At 41.1% G+C, this 23,866-nt stretch overlaps 2 protein-coding genes and 1 pseudogene across 3 annotated transcripts in view; 2 read left to right on the forward strand and 1 right to left on the reverse strand.

Annotated features, from left to right (window-relative positions):
* Positions 1–8,849, reverse strand: part of LOC100721657 (lysine-specific demethylase 4A-like) — a 42,473-nt gene extending 33,624 nt beyond the window's left edge. For both annotated transcript variants that reach the window (XM_063236288.1, XM_063236289.1), the window contains exons 1-2: positions 8,713–8,849; positions 7,118–7,311 (exon numbers count right to left, since the gene is read on the reverse strand). In XM_063236288.1, coding sequence (XP_063092358.1) covers positions 7,118–7,203 — 86 coding nt within the window. In that variant the 5' untranslated portion in view covers positions 7,204–7,311; positions 8,713–8,849. The remainder of the gene's footprint in view (positions 1–7,117; positions 7,312–8,712) is intronic.
* LOC134473041 (mitogen-activated protein kinase kinase kinase 19-like) lies at positions 684–3,689 on the forward strand (annotated as a pseudogene).
* A 4,535-nt stretch (positions 8,850–13,384) lies between the features above and the next one.
* The window catches only part of LOC134472802 (liprin-alpha-2-like), an 85,071-nt gene continuing 74,589 nt past the window's right edge, over positions 13,385–23,866 (forward strand). The window contains exon 1 of the mRNA XM_063235130.1: positions 13,385–14,860. Within this exon, the coding sequence (XP_063091200.1) occupies positions 14,600–14,860 (261 nt within the window). The 5' untranslated portion in view covers positions 13,385–14,599. The remainder of the gene's footprint in view (positions 14,861–23,866) is intronic.

Genomic DNA, 23,866 nt, shown 5'->3' on the forward strand with positions numbered 1-23,866 from the left:
ACATGGCCAGTGGAAAATTCCTGAGGAGAATCACTTTGATATCAAAAATGACTTTACTAAAGAAGCAGCAGTCAGGTAAACAAGGAGCACCAATGATATGAGGAGAAATAAAATGCTGTGTCTCCTTGAAAACATACTCAATAGTGAAATAAATAGGACACACATGCATAAACATCATGTTTCATTAGTGTGACAAACTGAAAGAAAAAACGTATGTGTATGTATATGTATATATAAAAACACTAGTTAAGGGGCTGGGGATTTAGCTCAGCAGCGTAAGCACCTGCCTTGTAAGCAGGCAGTCGTGAGTTCGATTCCCGGTACTGATAAAAAGGAAAAAGACCAAAAAAAACACTAGTTAAAAGAGTTACACTACTAATTTTGAAGAGACAGATTTGTGCTGGTATTGTTCATACAATTAAAGGCAGATGTCTTGTGCTCTGGGTGAATGACTTGGGGATGACAATGCTCAATGTATGTTCTTATTGTTCCCCCCCATTGATGTGCTTTGAAATTTTGTTGGAGTTTTTTCTTTTTCATCTTTTTTTTCTTTCTTTCTATATTTGAATAAAATGGTTTTAAAAGAAAAAAAGGAGGGGCTAGGATTTAGCTCAGCGGCATAAGCACCTGCCTTGCAAGCAGGCAGTTGTGAGCAATCCCCGGTACCGATAAAAAGGAAAAAGACAAAAAAGAAAAGAAAAAAAAGGTTGTGCCTGACAACATAATACTATAAAAAATGTCTAAATATTAGTTGCACTGCTGTTTATTAAAAATCGACAAGAGACAAATGCAGCAGCAAATCAACTGTATTAGCATAATACTGTCCTCACTGCATGTGTAGTTAGTGCAGATTCCAAAACAATGCCTGAATTTCTTCTAGTCTGAGCAAAGTTGTTGGTACTTTAAGTCTTGAATGAATTTTAAGCAATCAATACTCCCAAAGTCATTCTTGGAGGCAAGCATTATCCTGATACCAAAACCAGAGAAGGATCCAATCAAAAAAGTGAACCACAGTCCTATTTTCCTAATGAACACAGACAGAAAAACCTTCAGTAAGATACAGGCAAATAGAATGCACCACATCAGCAGCTTTCCTGTACATGAATAACAAATTCACTAGAAGAAATTAGAGAAACATCTTTCACAGTAACATCCAAAAAAATGAAATAACTAGGAGTCAGTCTAACAAAGGAAGTAAAAGACTTCTACACTGAAAATTACAGTACTCTGAAAAAGGAGATTAAAAAGGGTATCAGAAAATGGAAAGATTTTTTTTTTAAATGTTGCACGTAGAAACCTACAAGACATTGAAAATGGCAATGGTACAGGGCTGGCAGATAAAATCTCCAGGAAATGACCTTCTAACTTCTAGAGATAAAGCTCAGCCCAGACTCTGGAGAAGGCCCCTGAATAGAACCAATTCCTTCTTGTTTCAGATTTATCCATTGTTGATTTGGGAAAAAAAAAAAAATCAGTAAAAACTGGAAAGAAAAAAAAAAGTGCCTGATACACACAGTAAATGTTCAATAATAAATGTTACTTTAAATGGAATTGTTAGCCTACAAAGAGTTTTAGACAGTGCCTACTACAATTTTTAAACCCAGGAAGGCTTACTCATCCTCAACTTAGGAGACAAGAGCTACCCTTAAGGCATGTTAGAACATCTTTCTTCTCTCTGCAGGTATGAAAATAATATGAAGGTACCATGCCTGTGGGTTCTGAACTACATTTGATAATCTCTCTTAAAAAACTGTACTAGAAATATCATTTGTGAGAGAAAAGATACACAACCTATCTAATGAAGATTTTAGATACACACACACACACACACACACATACACACACACACACACACACACACACACACACACAAAGATTTATCCATTGTGGAAGAAACTGCCATGCAAGAGTCTTCCAATGAAGACATTTCTAACCACTGCATACTCACCGTGAGACTTAGTGATCTGCAAGAACTTGAAAAGCTACATCATCAGACCCAAAGTGCCCCTTTGGAAAACATCTGGGCCGCGCCCACTGAGAAGAGTTCTATGGAGCTCACATTGCCAGAAAAGCAGAGTAACAAACACCTCTCAAAAATAAATGACAGCCAAATGTTAATGAATTACCTAGAATTTGACGTTTTAGATAAACCTAAAACACTTGCAAGTTTCTTTCCAAGAAAAGCAAGAAAGCAGATCTTTTCAAACATATCAACACTGGGCACATTCTTTGGATCCTGAACAAATAAGTCAGTTTGGAAAAACTTTGAAGGATACAAGTTCAATTTCCAAAGAAATTCTGTATTCAGTAAAGAATGAAAAATTGACAATGGAAATATTAGATTATCTAGCTGCAGAACTACTAGCTGTTATAAAAAGATAATAAGTCTTGCCAAATAATAGCAAGTAAGAGGTACTGAAAACTTAAATTGTGTCCTGAGAGGAGAGGAAATACCAAAAAAAGCATTAGAAAGATGACAAATACCACAATACACAGGTACAGTAATGGGTTCAGGGTATGTGAGGAGAAGGAATTTCTGACCTCAAATGAAAAGAGGATGTTTTCTGAAAATAGTTTGAAGCATGAAGAATCTATCCTGTGGACCAAGGGTGTACTTTCGTCTCACTAGCCAAGGGCAGTTAATAGCTATAAAACAAGTAACTCTGGACACCTCTGATAAACTGGCTTCTGAAGAAAAGCAATACCGAAAACTTCAGGAAGAAGTAGTTTTGCTCAAAGCGCTGAAACATGTAAACATTGTGGCCTATCTGGGGACGTGTTTGGAAGAGAACACTGTAAGCACTTTCATGGAGTTTATTCCTGGTGGCTCGATCTCTAGCATTAGAGGCCGTTTTGGGCCACTGCCTGACATAATATTTACACATAGTAAATATACAAAACAAATCCTGCAAGGTGTTGCTAATCTCCGTGAGAACTGTGTGGTACATCAAGATATCAAAGGAAATAATGTTATACTGCTGCCAACTGGAATAATAAAGCGGATTCTGGCTGTGTCAAGCTTTTGGCCTGGGGGCAGGCTTAAATGGCACTCACAGTGACATGATGAAGTTCACGCATGGACTCCATACTGGATGATCCCAAAGTCATCAATGAGCCCGGCTACGGCAAGAAATAGAGTGATCTGAAGCACTGGTTACAGTGTTTGTGACAGCCACAGGTAAGGCTCCGCTGGCTTCCATGCACAGGATGGCAGCCATGTTTTATAGTGGAGCACACCTCCTTTGCCAGACCACTTCTCAGGAAATGCAGCAGACTTTGTGTGCCATGTGCCCAGCAGTGGGCCAGCATGAGTGGCCTCTGCCTCCCGGCTTCTGAAGCACTCTTTTGTGACAAGAAATAAGTGAACACACAAGGTTCTTCCCAGGGTCTACAAATGATGTTACTGCTTACCTGTGGGAAATGATGGTTGAGACCCTTGTGTTCCTACTGGAAATTCAATGTCTTAACCAGATTCTGCAGTGTCACTAAAAATCTTACCTATTAGCACCCTCAAGCTTGAGGTACTATCCGTATGTATGAGAAGAATATTTTAAATAATGAGAACCTATTCTAGTGTTTACAGTTTTGATTAACCATGAACTATAATATCTATCTCTATTACTTTATATATTTCCATTTTCAGTTTCCCTGTTGTTAGTTTTAAATAAACTGTATAAAGAAAAAAAAAATGGAAAGATGTTCCTTGTTCTTCAGTAGAAAGAACCAATATAGTGAAAATGGCCACACTTCCAAAACTGTTACACAGATTTAATGCAATCCCAATCAAAATGTCAATAGCGTATCTCACAGAATTAGAGAAAACAATCCTAAAATTCATTTGGAAAACAAAAGACCTAGAATAGCAAAGGTAATTCTGGCCAACAAAGGGAAGGCAGGGGACATCACAATTTCCAACTTAAAACTGTACTACAAAGCCAGGCCTGGTGGCACACACTTGTAATCCCAGCACTTGGAAGGCTGAAAGTTCAAGACCATTGGAAGTTCAAGACCAGTCTGGGCTACAAAGTGAGCTCAAGGCCAGCCTGAAATACATACCAAGACCCTGTCTCAAAAAGACAACAACCAATCAAAAAAAAAAAAAAAAAAAAAAAAAGACAACAACAACAACAATAAAAAACTGCACTATAAAACTACTATGATAAAAACAGCATGGTGCCAGGAAGAAGAAAAAACCCAGATCTGAGGCATCAATTAGAAGATAAAGAAGCAAGCCAGGTATGGTGGCATGTGACTGTATTCCTAGCACTTGGGCAGCTAAGGCCGGAGGATCACTGCAAATTCAAGACCAGGCTGTGCTACAAAGTGAGCTGCAAAGTGAGCTAAAGGTCACCCTGAGCTGCAAAATCAGACCATCTAAAAAGATACAAAAACAACTCCAGACACAGTCAGCCAGTTTATCTTTGACAAAGGTGCCAAACACATTCACTGGAAGAAAGACAGCCTCTTTAATAAATGGTGCTGGAAAAACGGGGTTTGCACATGCTGAAGATTAAAACTGGACACTTACTTTTCACTGTGTACTAAATTAAATTTGAAATGAATCAAAGATCTAAATATTACAACAGAAAGTAAGGCAGAGACAGAAGAGACATGGAGGGTCCTGGCCCCCAGCTGCTGCTGCTGCTGCTGCTGCTGCTGCTGCTGAGCCCACTGTCCTTCATCTGCATAAATGTTACACTGTAACATTTACACTGTAAATTAATTACTCAGTAATTAATTACTCCTTCACCCACTAGGGTGTATAGACATCACAGAAACTGCTCTTCAAAAAGTCAAGTAAAGGGGCTGGGGATTTAGCTCAGCGGCATAAGCGCCTGCCTTGCAAGCAGGCAGTTGTGAGTTCGATCCCTGGTACCGATAAAAAGGAAAAAAGACAAAAAAAAAAAAAAAAAAAAAAAAGTCAAGTAAAGTGGGACAGTGCCTTCTCCAAAACTATTAAACTTTACATTGTGAAACACAGAAACTTTTTAACCTTTATATAATCCATCCAAGACAGTCAGGTGTGCTGGCACACTCCTATAATCTCAGTACTCAGGAGGCTGAGGCAAGAGGATCACTGCAAGTTTAAGATTAGCCTCGGCTGCCCAGCAAGCTTGAGGTTGTGAGTTCGATCACCACTTCAAAAAAAAAAAAAAAAAACTAGCCTAGGCTACAAAGTGAGCCAGGCCAGCCTGGACTACATAGTGAGACATTATATCAAAAAGACATAAATGAATGAATGAATGAATGAATGAATGAAAGAAGAAAAGAAAGAAAGTATCCAAGAGATTATTTTGGCCAGGTGCAGTGGCCCAATCCTGTGGTCACAGGGTTGGGGAGGCTGAAGCAGGAGGAACTGCTTGATCTCAGGAGGTGGACACCAGCTGGGCAATACAGCAAGAGCCCACCTCAAAAAAAAATTACTCGACAAAACAAAAAACCTGTCATCCTAAATAGCTTCATTAGGAAAAGGAAACAGGAGGAAAGTCAACTTGAGGGCTTTGAGATCCATCAAACAACTTTGCAGAAATCTCTAGAGTGCCCATCTCATTATTTTTTGTTTTATCTTGTTTTTTGAGACCCAGTCTTGCTACAGAGGTTAGCCTGGTCTTGAATTTGGGCAATCCTCCTGCCTCAGTCTCCTGAGTGCTGGGATTATAGTGTGTACCACCAAACTCAGGTTGGAGGTCTCATTTCAGATGCTCAAGGAAGTTTGTGTAACAACTGGATAATCTTTCTTGATATGCAATCCCAAAGGCAGGGAATTTGAGGAGCAAACAATGGTGAGAATGCAAAAGCAACATTTACAGACTCTCCAAATCCAGCCATCTAGTGGAAGCAGTAAGACAATGTCAGTCAGTAGGCACAGGCTCAAATGGCTCTAGAAGCTGCAAGTGCTAGGGATTTAGCTCGTGGCTTAAGTGCTTGCCTAGTAAGCGCAAGGTCATGAGTTCAATTCCAGGTACAAAAAAAGAAACTAGAAAGCACCTGAAAAAAAGGAAAATCCCGGGGAAGAGAGGAGACTGAAGATGCTGGAGCAGCAATGCTAATGGTTATGGTTTCACTAATGCTCTTACTGGTCCACGGAGTCCCATCCAGCCTAGCACTCTCTTCCTGCGGGCTCCAGCTCCTAAACAACTGTGCCCTCCGCTCTCAACCAGGAGCTCTGCTCTTCTGCTTCCAGATCCCAGACTCACTTCTCTCGGCTCTCTCTCACAAACCTTCCCCCATTCACCATCATCCCAGTTATATCCGACTCAGTGTTCAGGACTCAGCTTTGCTTGCTATCCCCCGTCATGGCTTCTCCATTTCCCACATGCTCCACCCACACGCTCTTCCTAAGTGGCCCTGCGTACCACTGCTTGCCCTTCAGAGCTTTGCTCACACTCTACTTTCTGCTTCCTGTCTCCTCCCGTGGGAAGATGAGGACTTCATCTGCCGGGCTTGCTGTGAGTGCAGCACCTTCAGTAAAAGCCCGCGGACACTGGGGACAGGGCAGAGCAGCAGAGAGCAGAACCATCTGTCTCCCAAGACTCGCATCATCCCGGAGAGCAGGAAACACTTGCTGAGCCTCTTGGATCCACAGTTGTGGTAAGTATACTGCTGCTCATGAAAAAATGATGTTTCCAAGAGGGAAAGAAAGCTTTCTGTCATCAGAAGTAATGACTCCAGCCTGAGAATCTATCTCTTAGAAATCCCTCGAGGGGCAGGGGATTGAGCACGGCAGCACAGCACCTGCTTGGCAAAGTCCTGAGTTCAATTCCCAGTAGCAGCAAAAAAGGAAGGAAGGAAGGAAGGAAGGAAGGAAGGAAGGAAGGAAGGAAGGAAGGAAAAAATTCATCCCTCGGAAGTCAGAGAGCAGCGGGTCAGCCGAAGCTCCATGGCTCCCAGTAACTCAGCTGACACCAGCTCTCCCAATGCCGTACAGCTATTCTTGAAAGCCTTGCTCCCACAAGCATGTCCAAGCTCCAACACCATCTTATTACCTGTCTCAAAAACAGAATGCCAGCTCTACCCCAAAAGTTAAGCAGTAGGATCTGTGTTTTAACACGCAAAGAAGTGTTTTCCAGGTACAGGAAGGGAGAAAAGCCCATTTCCAACAGCAGGCTGAATTTACCAGGACTTTGGCTCTCCGAAGTGCAAGTAGTTGATGCTGTACAGGTCCATGTCTTCCGTATGCCAGGCAAAGGACGTCTTCCACATGCCAAAATACAAGTATGGGGTGTTCACTCCCTCAATGGTGATCCCACTCTCCTTCTCCACCAAGTCCAAGATGGTCTTCAGCCGGCCAATATTCCACTCATCGACGTGCTGCAAAAAAAGGGTAGGCCGGGGCAGTTACGTCATAGGGTAAACTGGCACTCTGAACCTGCAAACCACATAGAAGGCCTCAGGTGAGCAGCCACCTCCAACAACACAGCATGCCTGCTCACTTGCACAGCTGCATGGGGAAGGATCTATATGCCTACAAAGGGAAAATGCTGCCTTGAACAAACAACACCAGCATGAGGGACGATGAGTAAGGGGGACGATCACTTGTTCTGAACTCCAGGAGGAAGACTGCATGGAAGCTAAAGAAACTGAACTCCAAAAGAAATCTTCAAACCATTTGTAACTTTTTAAAAAATCTAAAAAAGGAAAACATAGGAATTAACAATAGTGTGACTTTTTTTCACTTCAATTTCTTAAAGCTAAGTCTTTAGGGTCATTTTATGAGCAGGTCCTGGATTACTGTGCCCTCTTTTTTCATTTCCCTATCTGTGGATCCTCACAGCACCTACCCAACATTCATCCCTAGAAGCTTCACTCCACCATTCCCCAAAATGGTTGTCACAAACTTCAAATTTCATTTGGTAAATAAATTCTTTCAGCCAAGCGTGGTGGCAAAGGACTATAATCCAAGCACTCAGGAGGCTGAGGCAGGCAGCTGCTGCCAGAATAAGGCCAGCTTGGGTTACATAGCAAAATTCTGTCTCTAAATAAACAAAGAAATACTTTCCACCCCATAAATTGTGAAAAATTATTCTGTGCGATAATTCAGAAATGCCCCTTGACTGATCATGCAAAGGCAGTGCCAATTATTTGCCTACTACCATCCTGAGGCAGTTCAAGTCAAAAAGAATTCCACTGCAAGCCAATGCAACTAGCTAAAATAGCTTTCACTACAGAATCTTTTTTTTTTTTTTTTTTTGTCTTTTTCCTTTTTATCGGTACGGGGGATTGAACTCACGACTACCTGCTTGCAAGGCAGGAGCTTATGCCACTGAGCTAAATCTCCAGCCCCTCGCTACAGAATCTTGCATGAGAGTTTTGAAAAGCTAAATGCTTCCCCTCTTAAATACATATCCCTTTCATTAGCTCAGGCAGGGATCTGTTTTTCCTGCAGAAACCACACTGCTTCTGTCATTTCATGAGATCCATCACACTCTTTCAAGAATTCATCACCCACCACCCACAGACCATGCCTCACAGCCCCAAAAAAGAGCACCACACCGCCCCATTCACATGCAAAGAGGGAGAAAGAAAGTGCAGTCACATGCAAAAGCACCAACCATTAAGTCAGTAAGTGTATCAGTCAGGGGTAGGCCTTGCATTTGTTCCTCTACCCATTCACCAAAAAGCTTTTAAATGCCTACTATGTGCCTGGAAGGGCGATATTATTATATTACAAACTCCGAAAATGCAGCCTGGAGGGTTTCAAGAGAGGCCCACCTTTTCATAGAGAGTACCATTCACATCTGCACCATAGATGGGAGGATTGAATGTGAGGTTCTTCCAGTATTTCCGCTCAAGCTCTTCAAACTCACTGTAGCGTGGGGTACAGTACCTTTTAAAGTAAAAAGCAGTATTAGCCACTTACAAGAAAGTCAATTTATTAAGTATCACCAACGGTGTAAAATACAATCCCCTACTCCCTGGGCTTCCCTGCAGCAAGACATTTCAAATGAACAAGACATGATCCTGACCCCCAAGCCTTCAGAACATCCCTGTGGGCCCTGTGACGACTTGTAGGTAAAGACCTAAACCCATTTGCCTTTAGGGAGTGTCCTTTAGGAACTCTCTGAAAACAAGCCACCTAAACTACACCCTGCTATTTTCAGGTGTAGCCTGGCTACACGGGAAGAAAACAAGCTTATAAACATTTGATAATGAGGACACAAATCCCTACATATCCACAGACAACACAGCCAGCATCAACTGGGTACACTATGGCGCACACCTGTAATTCCAGCACTCCAGGAGACTGAGGCAGAAAGACCCCAAGACTGAGTCCATCTTGGGCAACTTAGCAAGACTTTGTCTCAAAATAAAAAATAAAAAGAGATAGGAATTTCAATCCCCAAGACCACCAAAATGGAACAATTCCAGTCAGAATGTAGAGTGGAGACTGGCGGAGCCTCTCCAAGCTTCCTGCCATGGTCCTAACTCCCTCTGCAGTAACTATCAACAGAGAATTATGACTAAAACCAAAATATTTCAGTAAAAATGTAAAACCATACTTACAACACAAAATATATTTTTGCAGATCAATATTCTAATTAGGGAAATACATATATATTTAAATCTACCTATGCAAGATATATACATGGAGCCATAAAAATAGCTACACTTTTCAGTTTAATAATCACATACCAAGTATTCCAAAACATTTTCTTAGATTTCACACAATTTGAAAGTTATTATGCAACCTTTTTCCTCACTATTGGAAACTGAACCCAGGTCCTTCATACTCAGCTATATCCCTAAACCATTTTTTGAGACATTTGAAGTAAGGTCTCCCCAAACTGTCCAGGCTGGATTCATCCTGTCTCTGCCTCTCAGTCTTGGAATTACAAGCTTGTACCCAGGCCCAGCCTATGCAGCATTTAAACAGTAATAAACAAGCGTTATGATACATGAAAAGTTGGGAAGAACTAATGTAGACTGTTACTAAAATAGAAAAAAAAAAAAGAATTATGAATGGATAAAAAGTAGACATAAAGACAAAAATGAAACTGAAAAATGAAAAAAAGAAATCTTCAATATTGTGTTCCTTCTTGAATTTTGTTGTTTATTTTTGGGAATCAAATCCAGAGCCTCATTCATGCTAGACAGGTGCTCTACCACTGCTGACACACCCTGAGCCCACACAATTTTATATATATATATATACACACACACATATATGCATGTATACATGTATATTTTGTGAATTTTTTTTTTCCGACAGTCTCACTATGTAGTCCAGGCAGGCCTCAAACTTACAGTGATCCTCCTACCTCAGCAGGCTACCTCAGCCCCTCGAGTACTGGGATTACAAGTGTGTGCCACCACACTTGGCAGTCTTTATATTTTAATATTAATCTATTTTATTGTATTTTTATTTTATTTGGTACCAGGGATTGAACTTTTGACTTTGCGCTTGCCAGTCAGGTGCTTATGGCACTGATCTAAATCCCCAGCCCCATAATATTAACCTAGTAATTAATAAGTTTTAGAAAATTCATGTTCTCTTTTAAAGTAACTCCTCTACTTTCAACCAATCGTTATAAATACATCTTTCTATCTGTCGGTTCTCTTAAAGCTGGCTGGTTATACAGACTAAAATAGTGGTAAAAATCTCATTACAGGGGTTGGGGATTTAGCTCAGTAGCATAAGTGCCTGCCTGGCAAACACAAGGTCATGAGTTCCATCCCGGGTACTGCAAAAAAGGAAAAAGAAAAAAAAAAATCTTGTTACATATCAGGGTGTGGGGGCTGGGGATTTAGCTCAGCGGCATAAGCACCTGCCTTGCAAGCAGGCAGTCGCAAGTTCGATCCCCGGTACCGATAAAAAAAAAAAAAAAAGAAAAAGACAAAAAAAAAAAATTAAAAAAAAAAAAAGATGCTAAGGTAGAAGGACTGCAGCCAATGTGGACAACTTGGCAAGACCACACTCAAGATGAAGTTATAAAGAAGGGGGAAGAACAGCCAGGCGTGGTAGCAGACACCTGCAATCTCAGCACTGGGAAGGCTGAGCCAGGAGGACAGTGAGCGCAAGGCCAGCCTGAACTACAAGGGGGAAAGAGTGCTGATGATGTAGCTCGGAGTTCTGCTTCAATCACCAGAACTGCAAAGCAGAAAAAAGAAAAGGCTGCTGAGGCATGTTGGGTGCATGTAAATCCAGCTACTTGGGACTCAGGAGGCCATAAAGCAGGAGGATCAGAAATTAGAGCCCAGCCTGGACAATGAATTTAGTAACCTAACAAAACCCTGAATAAATAAAGAAGTATAACTTGGAATGTAGCTATTGCAAAGACTCACATTTCAAACACCAATACTGCAAAAACAAAACCAAAAAAAAAGGCCAAATGAGGGACACAAAAACACTCACTGTTAATCTACAATGGGGTAAGAGCTAAATATTAAAAACAACAAAGAATGGGCTATAGCTCAGCAGCACAGTGCCTGCCTGGCAAGCACAAGGTAATGAGTTCGATTACCGGTACCAAAAACAACAAAGAAAAATGATTGAAAACAGGGACTAAACAAAAACAATTTGAGACAATACTGTAAGCATGACAAAGAATGGGGTGATAAAAAACAACTAGCTTGGTAATTATTTCTTATTTTGTTAACGTCAAAGTAGAAATGACAAACCATGATGATATATGATTATAATTCCAGCTACCCAAAAGCTGAGGCAGGGGGATTGCAAATTCAAAGTCAACCTAGGCAACTTTGGGATCCTGTTAGTTTGTGTCTGAATGTCCCCCAATAGCCTCATGCAGTCATAGAGCGTGGCTTTTTGGAAGTGGCTGGCTCTAGAGTTTGTGATCAATTCATGGTCCAATGCTAGGATTAAGGATGTTGAGTCTGCATCTGTCCTATGTGTGGGTAGCCTGCATACAATATAAGGCATAGAAAGAGATCTGTCTTTTTTTCTTGGTACCGGGGACTGAACTCACCTTGCGTTTACCAGGCAAGCGCTTGAGGCACTGAGCTAAATCCCTGGTGAGGTTTGTCCTTTGCTTGCCTTGTTGCTTTTGCTGTTTTCCAATACCATGAACTGTTGCCCTCTGCTTTATACCACCTTGCCTTGGAACCAGCTGATTACAGACTGAAACCTCTACAAATGTGAGCTTAAATAAACTTTTCCACCCTTACTGGGGGGTCAGATATTTCGTCTCAGCAACGAGAGACCGTATCTCAAAATAAAAAAGGGCCAGGGGGCGGAGATATATAGCTCAGCAGCACAGTGCCTTCCTGGCAAGTGTGAGGTCGCGAGTTTTTTGTCTTTTTCCTTTTTATCGGTACCGGGGATCGAACTCACGACTGCCTGCTTGCAAAGCAGGCGCTTATGCCGCTGAGCTAAACCCCCAGCCCCCGAGTGATGACAACGCTTAAGTCAACTGAACACTTTTTGCTTTTTAAGAATGGTTTTTGTTTTATATCGCAATGTTTAAAAAGACTGCGCGCGGGGGGCTGGGGATTTAGCTCAGCGGCATAAGTACCTGCTTGCAAGCAGGCGGTCGTGAGTTCAATCCCTGGTACCGATAAAAATGAAAAAGACAAAAAAAAAAAAAAAAAATGCGCGCAAGGTAAGGAGCGGGAGACTGAGGCAGGAAGGTTGGAGCTGGCCAGGGGCCACCCGCCAAATGTCACCCGGGGGTGCGCGTGGGCGGGGGCAAAGCTTCAGCGCTTGGCTGGCGGTTGGTCCTGCGCTGGCGGTTGGCCCTGCTCGCGGCTAGCAGGACCCCCTAGGTCTCGAGGGACGGATTCTAAACCACTGCACGTTGCCCAGGAGACCCCAGTGATGGCACTGTGGACTCGCCTGTATGGCCGCGTCCTGGAAAGCTCTAGGGTAAGTGGGGCCAGAACTTGTACAGCACCCGGTGAGGTGCTAGAAATCATCGTGGTCAGGTGTGCGGTCGCGGGGATCTCTTGCTGGAGGGTCGCACCTGCCTGGGGTACTACCTGGAAGTCTTCAGCGATCCCTGTCGCCCTCATTAGGCCCGTCTGTCTATGTGACACACTTAATAGCCTCTCATGATCGTACCTCTCACCTTTCCTTCCTAACCATTCTCCACTGTACTGAACTGCTGTATTTCCATTGTGAAGCCTTCTTTTTTTTTTTTTTTTTTTTTGTCTTTTTCCTTTTTATCGGTACCGGGGATCGAACTCACGACTGCCTGCTTGCAAAGCAGGCGCTTATGCCGCTGAGCTAAACCCCCAGCCCCCGAGTGATGACAACTCTTAAGTCAACTGAACCCTTTTTGCTTTTTAAGAATGGTTTTTGTTTTATATCGCAATGTTTAAAAAGACTGCGCGCGGGGGGCTGGGGATTTAGCTCAGCGGCATAAGTACCTGCTTGCAAGCAGGCGGTCGTGAGTTCAATCCCTGGTACCGATAAAAATGAAAAAGACAAAAAAAAAAAAAAAAAAAAAAAAAGACTGCGCGCAAGGTAAGGAGCGGGAGACTGAGGCAGGAAGGTTGGAGCTGGCCAGGGGCCACCCGCCAAATGTCACCCGGGGGTGCGCGTGGGCGGGGGCAAAGCTTCAGCGCTTGGCTGGCGGTTGGTCCTGCGCTGGCGGTTGGTCCTGCTCGCGGCTAGCAGGACCCCCTAGGTCTCGAGGGACGGATTCTAAACCACTGCACGTTGCCCAGGAGACCCCAGTGATGGCACTGTGGACTCGCCTGTATGGCCGCGTCCTGGAAAGCTCTAGGGTAAGTGGGGCCAGAACTTGTACAGCACCCGGTGAGGTGCTAGAAATCATCGTGGTCAGGTGTGCGGTCGCGGGGATCTCTTGCTGGAGGGTCGCACCTGCCTGGGGTACTACCTGGAAGTCTTCAGCGATCCCTGTCGCCCTCATTAGGCCCGTCTGTCTATGTGACACACTTAATAGCCTCTCATGATCGTACCTCTCACCTTTCCTTCCTAACCATTCTCCACTGTACTGAACTGCTGTATTTCCATTGTGAAGCCTTCTTTTTTTTTTTTTTTTTTTTTTTTTTTAGCTGTAAACTTAAGTTAGGTTGACTGAACAACCACTGCAGTCCTTGAAAAACATCTCTCTTGAGCCATAGCAAATCCAATTCCTTTCTGTGTTCACTAAATTAAGCCCAAGAATTCAGGCAGGCCTTCCCAGGAGCTGACTGCACACAGTCAATAAGATGTAAGATGTAAGATGCCTGTTGGATTTTGTACTTGTCAGTTTTCCTGGCTGTATACTGCTTCTGTGCTTTTCCTGAAAAAGGATTGAGTGGAATGGGCCCCTACCAGGAAATAGAAAAAAACTAGGTAACAGAAGCGCACTTGTTTTCAAAACTAAAAAGTTTGCTTTTGCAAACAAAACCTCACATGGTTTGCTCTATTCTTTATAGGAGAAATAAGTAGCTCTCTTTGGGCCTTACATCTTCCCAGCGTTGTTGTCTTCTTTAGTGTCTTCATGTGGTGGCTTTCTGCATTTAATGGGTGCCTGGGTGTATCTTCACAGAGTATTTGCATCCAAAGAATAACAGATCTGTGAATAAAGAGATTGTCAGCTTTCCTTTATTAGCTACAGATACTCATAAAGTTGTAGATTTGTGGGAACCTGTATTTTCCGTATAATGACTAGTCCTGTGTTTTTGTTCCAAAATGATGTGTGAGGTGATGCCCACCATCAGTGAAGAAGGCCCTTCAGGAGGAAGTGAAAACCATGGATCTGGCTGCCCTTCACAACCAGATGCAGATTCCCATTTTGAACAGCACATGATGTCCATGCTAGAAGAAACAGACATTGCTCAGAGCACACTGATAGAGACTCAAGAAACATTGGCGTTGACCCAGGGGAAATTACTCGAGGTTGGTCATGAGAGAGATTCGTTGCAGAGACAACTCAATACTGCGCTTCCACAGGTATGTGTGGTTTTCACCTGAAACTACAGGTTTTTTCTGTTACGTGTCTTTCTGTGGTACCATCTTTTGTTTTTGTACCTGTATATTTTGTGTAACCAACCACTTGTCAAATGATAGTTCCTAGTGTTTGTAAGCGCATGCAGAGTTCCTGGGGATTCAGCTACTTAGGGCAAACAAACTAGTGTTCTGTAAAGTCATGTGAAAATATCTTACTACTTTCACTCTTCGCTGAGGAACTGCTAAAGATTTGGGAATGCACTTTGAAGGTTTTTTAAAAAGACTTGAAACAACAACCAAGCGGCATGGTCCTTGGTTTCTTTGATTCTGTTTTGTGAGATCTCTTGCTTAATGTAGGCTTCCCATGGCTTGTACCTCAGGAATTGTATGTGTGTTTAGGATTGTATCTCAAGGATTTGCAGTTTTCTAATGAAATTTAGTAGATAATAATTTTTTTTTTTGTTTTTGGTATCAGGAATCGAACTGAGGACCTTGCTCTTGCCAAGCAGATGCTTGTTGCTGCTGAGATATTATCTCTAGCCCTTGAAATTTGGTAGACAAGGATTGATTTCACAGAGAAAAATTTTTACAGACGATCTTTACAGAATACCGGTGTTTGTAAATCACATTTGTAATAAGGGATAGAAAACTGGAAATTTATTCTTTAGGAACTTTCTCCTTTTAGACTAGACTTCTAAGTTTAAAACAACTGGGCTGGGGATTTAGTTCAGCAGCATAAGCTTCTGCCTGGCAAGCATAAAGTCATGAGTTTGATCCCCAGTACCAAAAACAAATATATAAAAGTAAAAACCACCTCAAAGTTGGAAACAACTGTAGTTCTTTCTTTAATTATATTACATTCAGCCCAGTATCTCAAAACTGCCTCTTGTGGAATTAAATGGAGACTGAATGGCATGCGAAGGGAGAACATAGTAAAACTAGAAAAATGTAAGGTAAATGGTACACAGCATAGTGGGAGATAAGTAGCTTATTATTTAGGTGTTTATAAGCCATCGAGTACCATTTTACTTGTTCATAATAGTTGCCTTTCTGGTCCATTCAGGTAGACCTGAATAAGCATACATCTATGCTGTCATGATGAGTCTGCAGTGATAAATCGGCAAATGAACACTAGCCCTAATGTATTTGTTGGCTATAGTCAATTCTCCTGAAAGATTAATAAGCCAAGCATTTGAATTTCCTTTTTAGAAACAATAATTTGATGTTAGTGCTATATGTTTCTTTTGTTGGTTAGAAAATCAGTAAATTGTTTGCTTTTGTGGAGCATAGGGTTGAAGGAGGGCTTCATTTGTGTTTGCCTAAGTGCTCTGTCACTGAGCTCCATCCCTCCTAGTCACATTAAGATTTTTCTCATTGGAATCTTATAAATGTCAGAGTTTATTTAGGTCAGATTTTACTATAGAAGATTATAAGAACTGGCCAACTTGTATTTGTGTAGGGAGGTAATGGGGAGCAGTTTATGTGAAGGATTTTATAGTATATACAGGTATTTGTAAATTTGTGATGGTTTAGTTTTGTTTTTGTAATATATTGACTATAATTTGAGATATATCTACAGTTTATCTAATACATAGTTAATCTATTCAGTTTTTGGAAAAAACAGGCAGGCAGGACCTGAGAGGGAAGTGACAGGAGTTTTGTAGAGTTGGTTTCAGGCAGTGGGTGTTGTCACACCTGCTGATGAGGTGGTTGCCTGGTGATTTGTTTCTGGGGGGTTCTCAGTGTAGCAGCCTGGAAATGCTTAGTTTAGTGCATAATGTGATGATGCCACCAGGTCCCGTCACCATCTGAGCACCTGATGCAGCATTTCAGAAACACAGAAACCATGAAACAAACTTGTTTTGGTCCTTTTCCTTTCCTGGAATCAGGCTCATCTTTGGTAGTTGTTTGACTAGAGAGGCCTGTCAAGTAAGTGCCCGGTGTACTTTTGGCACATTAGGTAGGCAGGTCAGAATGTGCCCTACTTCTAAAAATTGAAGTAAAAGGCTGGGCATGGTAGTGCATTCCTGGAATCTTCAACCCTTAGGGAGGCCAAGGCAGGAGGATCAAAAATTTGAGCCCAGCCTGAGAAACTTAGCAGTTGTCTTAAATAAAAAATAAAAAGAGAGCAGAGAATGCTCCTCAGAATGAAGGCCCCCAACTATAGCAAATATCAGAAATCTTCTCAGCGAATTTTCCATAGAGCCAACACACTTGAGAAACAGTTCCTACATCAAAATGAAACACTGGAAGCCCCTGCCTAGTTTCCAGTACAGGTGTTTCTCATTTAATTACCTGCTTAACAACTGTTTGGACTTCCCTGCTGCTCAGACTTATGCCTCCTCTTTTTTTGTTTTTTGTAAAGTTCTGCACATCTGGTTCAGAGATTCTCAATGGTTTGTTTTTTTTTTTAGTTTGTAATGTTTATACAGTACTATACTTTTTCTGATGGTACTCTATGGTACTGTAGTTTCATGTTCTGTTGTACATTATATACTGCATAGAAGTTGTGCAAATAAAGGCAAAGTCATCAAGTTGGAGTTTCCTTTGACCATTTCTTTGTGCTGAGTGTTGTAATGTATGTACTATATACAGCTCCTCATTTAGCAACTAATTCTTTTAACGCTGTACTGACAGGAATAGGACTTGGTGGTTAAATGAGGAATCCTTGTACCTTTCCTCCAATTCTAACATTGGTCTTGATCTCTCACCATTGATTATTTTTGCTTCTTCTTGACTAAATGAAGTAAAATAGTACCTATATTGTGTTTCTTGGTTGTTTCATTGTTCATGAGATTTACCTGTGTCCTATATTTTTTGCCTATTCTCATCTGTTGTCTGGTAATCCAGCATACCAATATATCAAAATTTGTTCTTTTCTATTCATGAACATTCAGGTTGATTCCAGTTTTTATCAATTCTATCCTGAGTATTCTTGTGTATTATTTCTTTTGTGTATGAGAGTGAAGCTATGGCTGAGCATGGCGGCATATGCCTATAAACTCAGCAGGGCAGAATGTTGAGGCAAGAAGACTGCGAGTTTGCGCCCCTCTTGGGCTTTATACTGAGAACCTGTCTTTTTTGGGGGGCGAGGTAATGGGACTTGAACTCAGGACGTTGTGTTGCCAAACAGGAGTTGTGCCACTAAGCTATATCCCTGGCCCTCGGATCCTTTAAAAAAAAAAAAAAAAAAGCAGAGAACTGTGGAGTGATAGATATCCCATGCATTTGTTCAGCCTTAAGAGATATTGCTAAAAGTGGCATTGTACTGACACCAACAGCATGTGAGAAGTCAGTGCGCATATCATCTTTACCCCTGACACTGTTCATTCTTTTTTTTTTTTTTTTAAACTGGTACCAGGGCTCGAACTCATGACCACCTGCTTCAAGGCAGGCACTTATGCTGCTGAGCTAAATCCCCAGCCCCCATTGTTTATTCTTTTATGTTAGCTTTTCTGGTGCCTATTTAATGGGAGAGGTGACTTAGTGAGAGAGGTACCAGAGATCGAACTCACGACTACCTGCTTGCAAGGCAGGTGCTTTTGCCACTGAGCTAAACGCCCAGCCCCTTATCGTGTATTTCATGTATTTCTTTAGCATTGCTACTTCTTCATCTGAGAAGGGTCTGTTCATTTTTGATGCCCATTTTTTGAATTTGGGGGTGGTTCTGTATTTTTGAGCTCCTTATATATTTTAGGCATTAATCCTTTGTCTGAGGAACAGCTGGCAAAAATGTTTTACCATCGCGTGGGTTGTCTCTTCACTCTCTTGGTAGTTTCTCTTGCTTTTCAAAAGATTTTGAATAAGATGCAGTCCAAGTTGTTGATTATTTCTGATAGAAGCTTTGCAATTGGGGTTTTTTTCCATGAGATCTTTGCCTATACCAAAGTCTTCAGTTCTACCTGTCTTCCAGCAGATTGGAGTTGTTTCTATTTTCATATTGAAGTCTTTGAGCTATTTGGATTTTAGCTTAATGCCTGGGAAGGGATATGGGTCTAGTTGTAATCTTTGGCATGTGGAAAGCCAGTTTTTTCCAGCACCATTTCTTAAAGAAGCTATCTTTCTTCCAGTGAGTATGTTTGGCTCCTTTGTCAAAGATAAGATGATTGAGTATGCTGGAGTTGTTTCTACATCTTAAAATCTGTTCCATTGATCCTTGAGTCTGGTTGTTTTGTTTTGTTTTGTTTTGCCAGTTTTTATCACAATAACTTTGTAGTATAATTTGCAGTCAAGGATTGATTGGATTCCTTTCTGGTTTTGGTATCAGGATAATACATGCTTCCAGGAATGAATTTGGGAGTATGGCTTCTCTTTCAATTTCTTAAAAGAGACTGAAGTAGTAGTATTAGGTTTTCTCTAAATTTCTTGTGGTGTTCAGCAGTGAATCTGTCAGGGCCTAGGGTTTTCTTTATTGATGGGTTTTTAATTACATCTTCACTTTCACTGACAGATACTGATTTATTTAGAATTTTTATACCTTCTTGATTCAGCTGTGGTAATTCATATGTAACTAGGAATCTGTCTATTTCTTCTTTGTTTTCTATCTTACAATACACATTCTCAAAGTAGGTTTGGTTTTGAGGATCTTCTGAATATCTGTAGGGCTTCTTGTGATTTCCACCTTTTGATTCCCAATTGTATGTGTTTGGGTCTTTTTTGTTTTTAATAAGGTTGGCTGAGAGTTTGTCAAGTTCATTTAATGTAACACAGAACTCTTTGTTTCATTGACTCTTTGTATTATTTTGTTAGTCTCCATTGCTTTAACTTCTGCTCTGTTCTCTATAACATCCTCCTTTTTACAAGCTTTAGGCATGACCTGCCCTTGATCTAAAAGCTTGAGGTTCAACAGTAGGTTATTTGAGCTTGCTCTGTTTTTCAGCTATGGGTATTCAGTGCTGTAAATTTCCCTCCTAGGACTGCTTTCATTGTGTTCCTTATGTTCTGTTACAATGTATTGGCATTATCATTTAATTATAGATACTATTTAATTTCATCTATAACCCATTGGTTATCCAGGAAGGTATTATTGAATATCTATATGTTTATGAATCTTGTAGTTGGCCATTGATTTCCAGTTTCACTGCACTGTGGGCTGATAATATGTCTGGAATAATTTCAACTTCTTTCCATTTCTTTAAGCATGTTCTGTGAGCTACAATGTGTCCTATTGTGGAGAAGGTTGCATATGCAGCAAAAAGAATGTGTCCTCTGATGTTCTGGTGTGGAATACACTGTAGAAATCTGCTAAATCCGTTTGTTTAACAATTTGGTTCAGTTCTGACATTACATTGTTGATTTTCTTGTTTAGTTGATCCACCCATTTGTGACAGTGGGATAGTGAATTCCCTGTTATAAATGTATTAGCGCATATTTTGCTTATCATGTCTATTAATATTTGTTTGTATAGTTGGGTTTTCCATGGTTGGCATTTGGTGCATATATATTTATGACTGTTATCATTTCCTCTTGGATTGTTCCCTTTACAAGGATACAGTGACCTTTGTCTCTTAATCAGTCTTGGCTTGAAATCCCTTTGTCTGCAGATAGAATAACTACCCCTGCTTTTTTCCAGGTTCCTGTTACATGAGTATTGTTTTCCATCCTTTGACCTTTCAGTCTGTGAATTTCTTTTTGAATAAAATGTGTTTCTTGTATGCAGCATATTGTTCGATCCTGCTTTTTGATCCATTCTGCCAGTCTGTTTCTTTCGTTGGGGAACTGAGGCCATTAACATTGATTATAACTGATATGTATTGACTTATCTTTTCATGTTTATTCTCTTATCATTGGTTCTCTTTTTCCCTCCTCTGTGAATTGCTTGCCTTGCCTGGTTGATTGATTCTGTTGTTCTTCATGGAGTTGTAGTCCTTAATATCTCTTTCAGGAATGTCCATCAGAACATTTTGGTGTGCTGGTTTGGTGTTCGTGGGTTTCCTCAGGTGTTCTTTATCATGGAAAGTTTTATTCATTAATTTTGAAAGTTAGTTTTCCAGTGTAAATCAATCTAGTTTGGAGGTTTTCTAGGGCTTGAAAGGCTTCACTCCAAGCTCTCCTTAACTTGAGCATTTATGTTGAGAAGTCTGCTGATTCTGATGGGCTTTTCTTTATAAGTGATTTGTTTCTTTTCTCTAACAACTTTTAATAATCTGTTCTTGTGGTGAATTTGTGGAATTTTGAGTATTATATGCCTTGGTATAGATTGTTTTTGTAGTGGTGAATTGGAGTTTTTATAATGGCTAATTTCTTCACTTATCTCTGTGTTGAATTTTTTACCCTGCTTGGGAATTTTTCTCCCATTACTTTTGTGAACAAGTTTAAGCAATTTGTGGTATCTCCTGCTTTTTCATTGACTCCAGTCAATCTTACATTATTCCCCTTTGCATCATTTAGTGGCCACTGGATTGACTTTTTTTTTTTTGGTCCTTTGCTTCTTTTAAGAAATCTTTCTTTCCATGATTGCTAACTGTAATTCATCTTCTATAATCTCCTGGATATCTGTTTGAATCTATTTCTTCTTGGTTCCTCTCCCCCCAAACCCATTTTATTTTGAGAAAAAAAAAAAACTAAAACAAAAATTTCAAAACAGCAATCAGGGCAACAATGGCACATACATTATTATCATCCCCAAATCATTCACTCAGAGCACAATATTTCTTTCCTGTGCTAGGCATTCATGGTCTCCATTATTTCCCTAAGCTCTTTATTTATCTTTTTATCCATATAGTTCTAGAGTCACTCACCATCTCTGTAGTTATCTAAGAAATTATTTCTGTTTTTATTTTTATAGAGCTTTGTTCATCTGCTTATTACAGGATCTCGCCATGCAGTTCAGGCTGGCTTTGAACTCGTGTAGTACATGTTGGCAGTTCTCCAGGCTCAGATTCCCAAATGCTGGGATTACACTCTGCACCACCATGCTTGGCTGTTCAGTTTTATAATAGATATTGCTGTAACATCCTTGTCATCATGGGAATATTAGAGAGTAGGTGGTTATCAGGGCCCTTTGTTCTATAGTGTCATGCTTTAAATCGCATGTGTTCAAACAGAATGTGCTCTTTGAGTAGTAATTTATAGTGTTTTCTAGTAAATCTTGGATAACTTAGATTTAAATTTGTGATAAAAGATTATTTGATTTCCAGTTATATTTCCTCTAAATCCTGTCTCCCTTATTTCTGTCTTGTCCTTTGTATTGTAATATATTTGCCTGAGTAGATCCTTGAATTTTTAGCTTTAAATCGTGTCATAAATCTGGTGTCTATTTCTATGCATGCGTCTTGTCAGCCTAGCAACTTAAGGAACTATCATAGAAAGGCAAATTTTCCAGTAACTGAGCATACCTTTGTATCTTCCTAATGCATGGAAGAGTATAGTATGTCACACATAAGTGTAATGTTGTCAATATATTGTAATGAATAACTGATGTTTCATTGGAAATGTTTAAACTGACCTGCCACATCACAAGTTACTGTTCTCTTGGCAATCAGCCATCCATGGAACATGGGGACAGATGTCAGTGCTTGCTATACTCAGAGCTTTTGCCTCTAACCATTGCATGCGTGTGTATAATAGATGGAAAATTTAGGATTTGAAAGGAGGGAATGATTGAAGCAGAGCCATAGGCTTTAGATTGAGGAAAAACAGTTTTCTCTGATATGGAAGGCTAGAACTTAGTAAGCACTGCTCTCTGCCGGGTGCCAAACTCAGTACTTGGCCATTTTTTTGCTATATTTAGTCCACAAACACATCCCCGTGAGAAACCAGTTGCTGTGCTTGCCCCCAATTACAGATGTGGAAACTGAAATTTAGATCACATGATGTGCAGAGCAGGTATAAGTTAAGTCTGTTTTGATTCCAAAACCAGGACCATTTCTCCCTTGAGCCTAGATTTTTCAAGATGTTCTGATCTGCTGACAGTCTCCCTCTCAGAGGAAACCTTGGAAGTAAAAGCGGTGCCCTGGAAGCAGTGGGGATTGCGGAGTTTTCTTTCTGTCAGTCTAGAAGCTCCCCCTAATGCCTGCTGCCTCTGGCCCTGTGCCATGCCCACTTCATGCTTCCTGCCTTCCTGGTGGTGCACTTGTGGGGCAGTGCTGCTGCAGGTGCCAAGTGGTGATTGTCCTCAGCAGCTGTGTGTGAGCTTCTCTATGTGGCTGAGCAGAAGTGTAATTTAGTAAGGACACAGGTACAGATCCTCACTCTGTTGCTGATTAGTTCCTGGCCTGGGAGCTGTTCCTTGGCCCAGTGGAACCATGGCTTGCTCTCTTGTAAGTGAGGTAGTGATCCACACAGTAGTGCTGCTTGGAATGGCCCTGATCTGTGCCTGCCCAAAGTGAGATGCCGCGCTTTCACCAGCAGCCGGCCTCAGAGCTTACCTCTGTTCAGTGGACTTCAGTGTGGTTTGGATATTTTGGTTTTGGCAGTAAGAATTTCTCAGCAAAGGAAGCAGTCTGTTGACTTAGACTCAGACACTGTGGCCTCCTCTTGTTCACTAGTCATCTCTCCTCAGCATGCAGCCTGGTGACTTTGAGAAGACTTGCTCTGGGCTGGCTGTGAAGATTAGCCTAGCAGTGAGTCTAAGGACAGCAAATATGGGCCAGACAAAGAGCGATATGGGATGGTTACTTCTTCATTTCAGTTTTACTGGGCAGACTAAGGTGACTTCTTGGCACTTGTAGAAAGGTCTGAGACAAGGCAGTGGGTCCTAGCCTTGGGTTTCCTCTCACAAGAGAACAGAGGCAGAATGAAGGCCTGGTTCAATGAGCCTAGAACGCTCTGGGCAGAGCGGGGCCAATGTAGGGGAGTCTTGGTGCAAGAATCTCTTTTTGTGGGTGGAGCATAAGTATAGTGCCTTACCTCTTCTTTTTTCTTTTCTATTTTAACAAATGATTGTTTTAACCTGAAATTTTAAATGATGCCTGGTAAACAACATGGTCTTAAGTTTGATTTTTGGGTCCCTCCCAAAAATAGTTTTGAACTTTTATGATTCTTGTTAGTAATTTCAAGCATGATGGC

The sequence above is a fragment of the Cavia porcellus genome, unplaced genomic scaffold (assembly GCF_034190915.1).
Source record: "Cavia porcellus strain 051 isolate PalLab524CR breed Dunkin Hartley unplaced genomic scaffold, mCavPor4.1 scaffold_25, whole genome shotgun sequence".
Taxonomy (NCBI): Eukaryota; Metazoa; Chordata; class Mammalia; order Rodentia; family Caviidae; genus Cavia; species Cavia porcellus.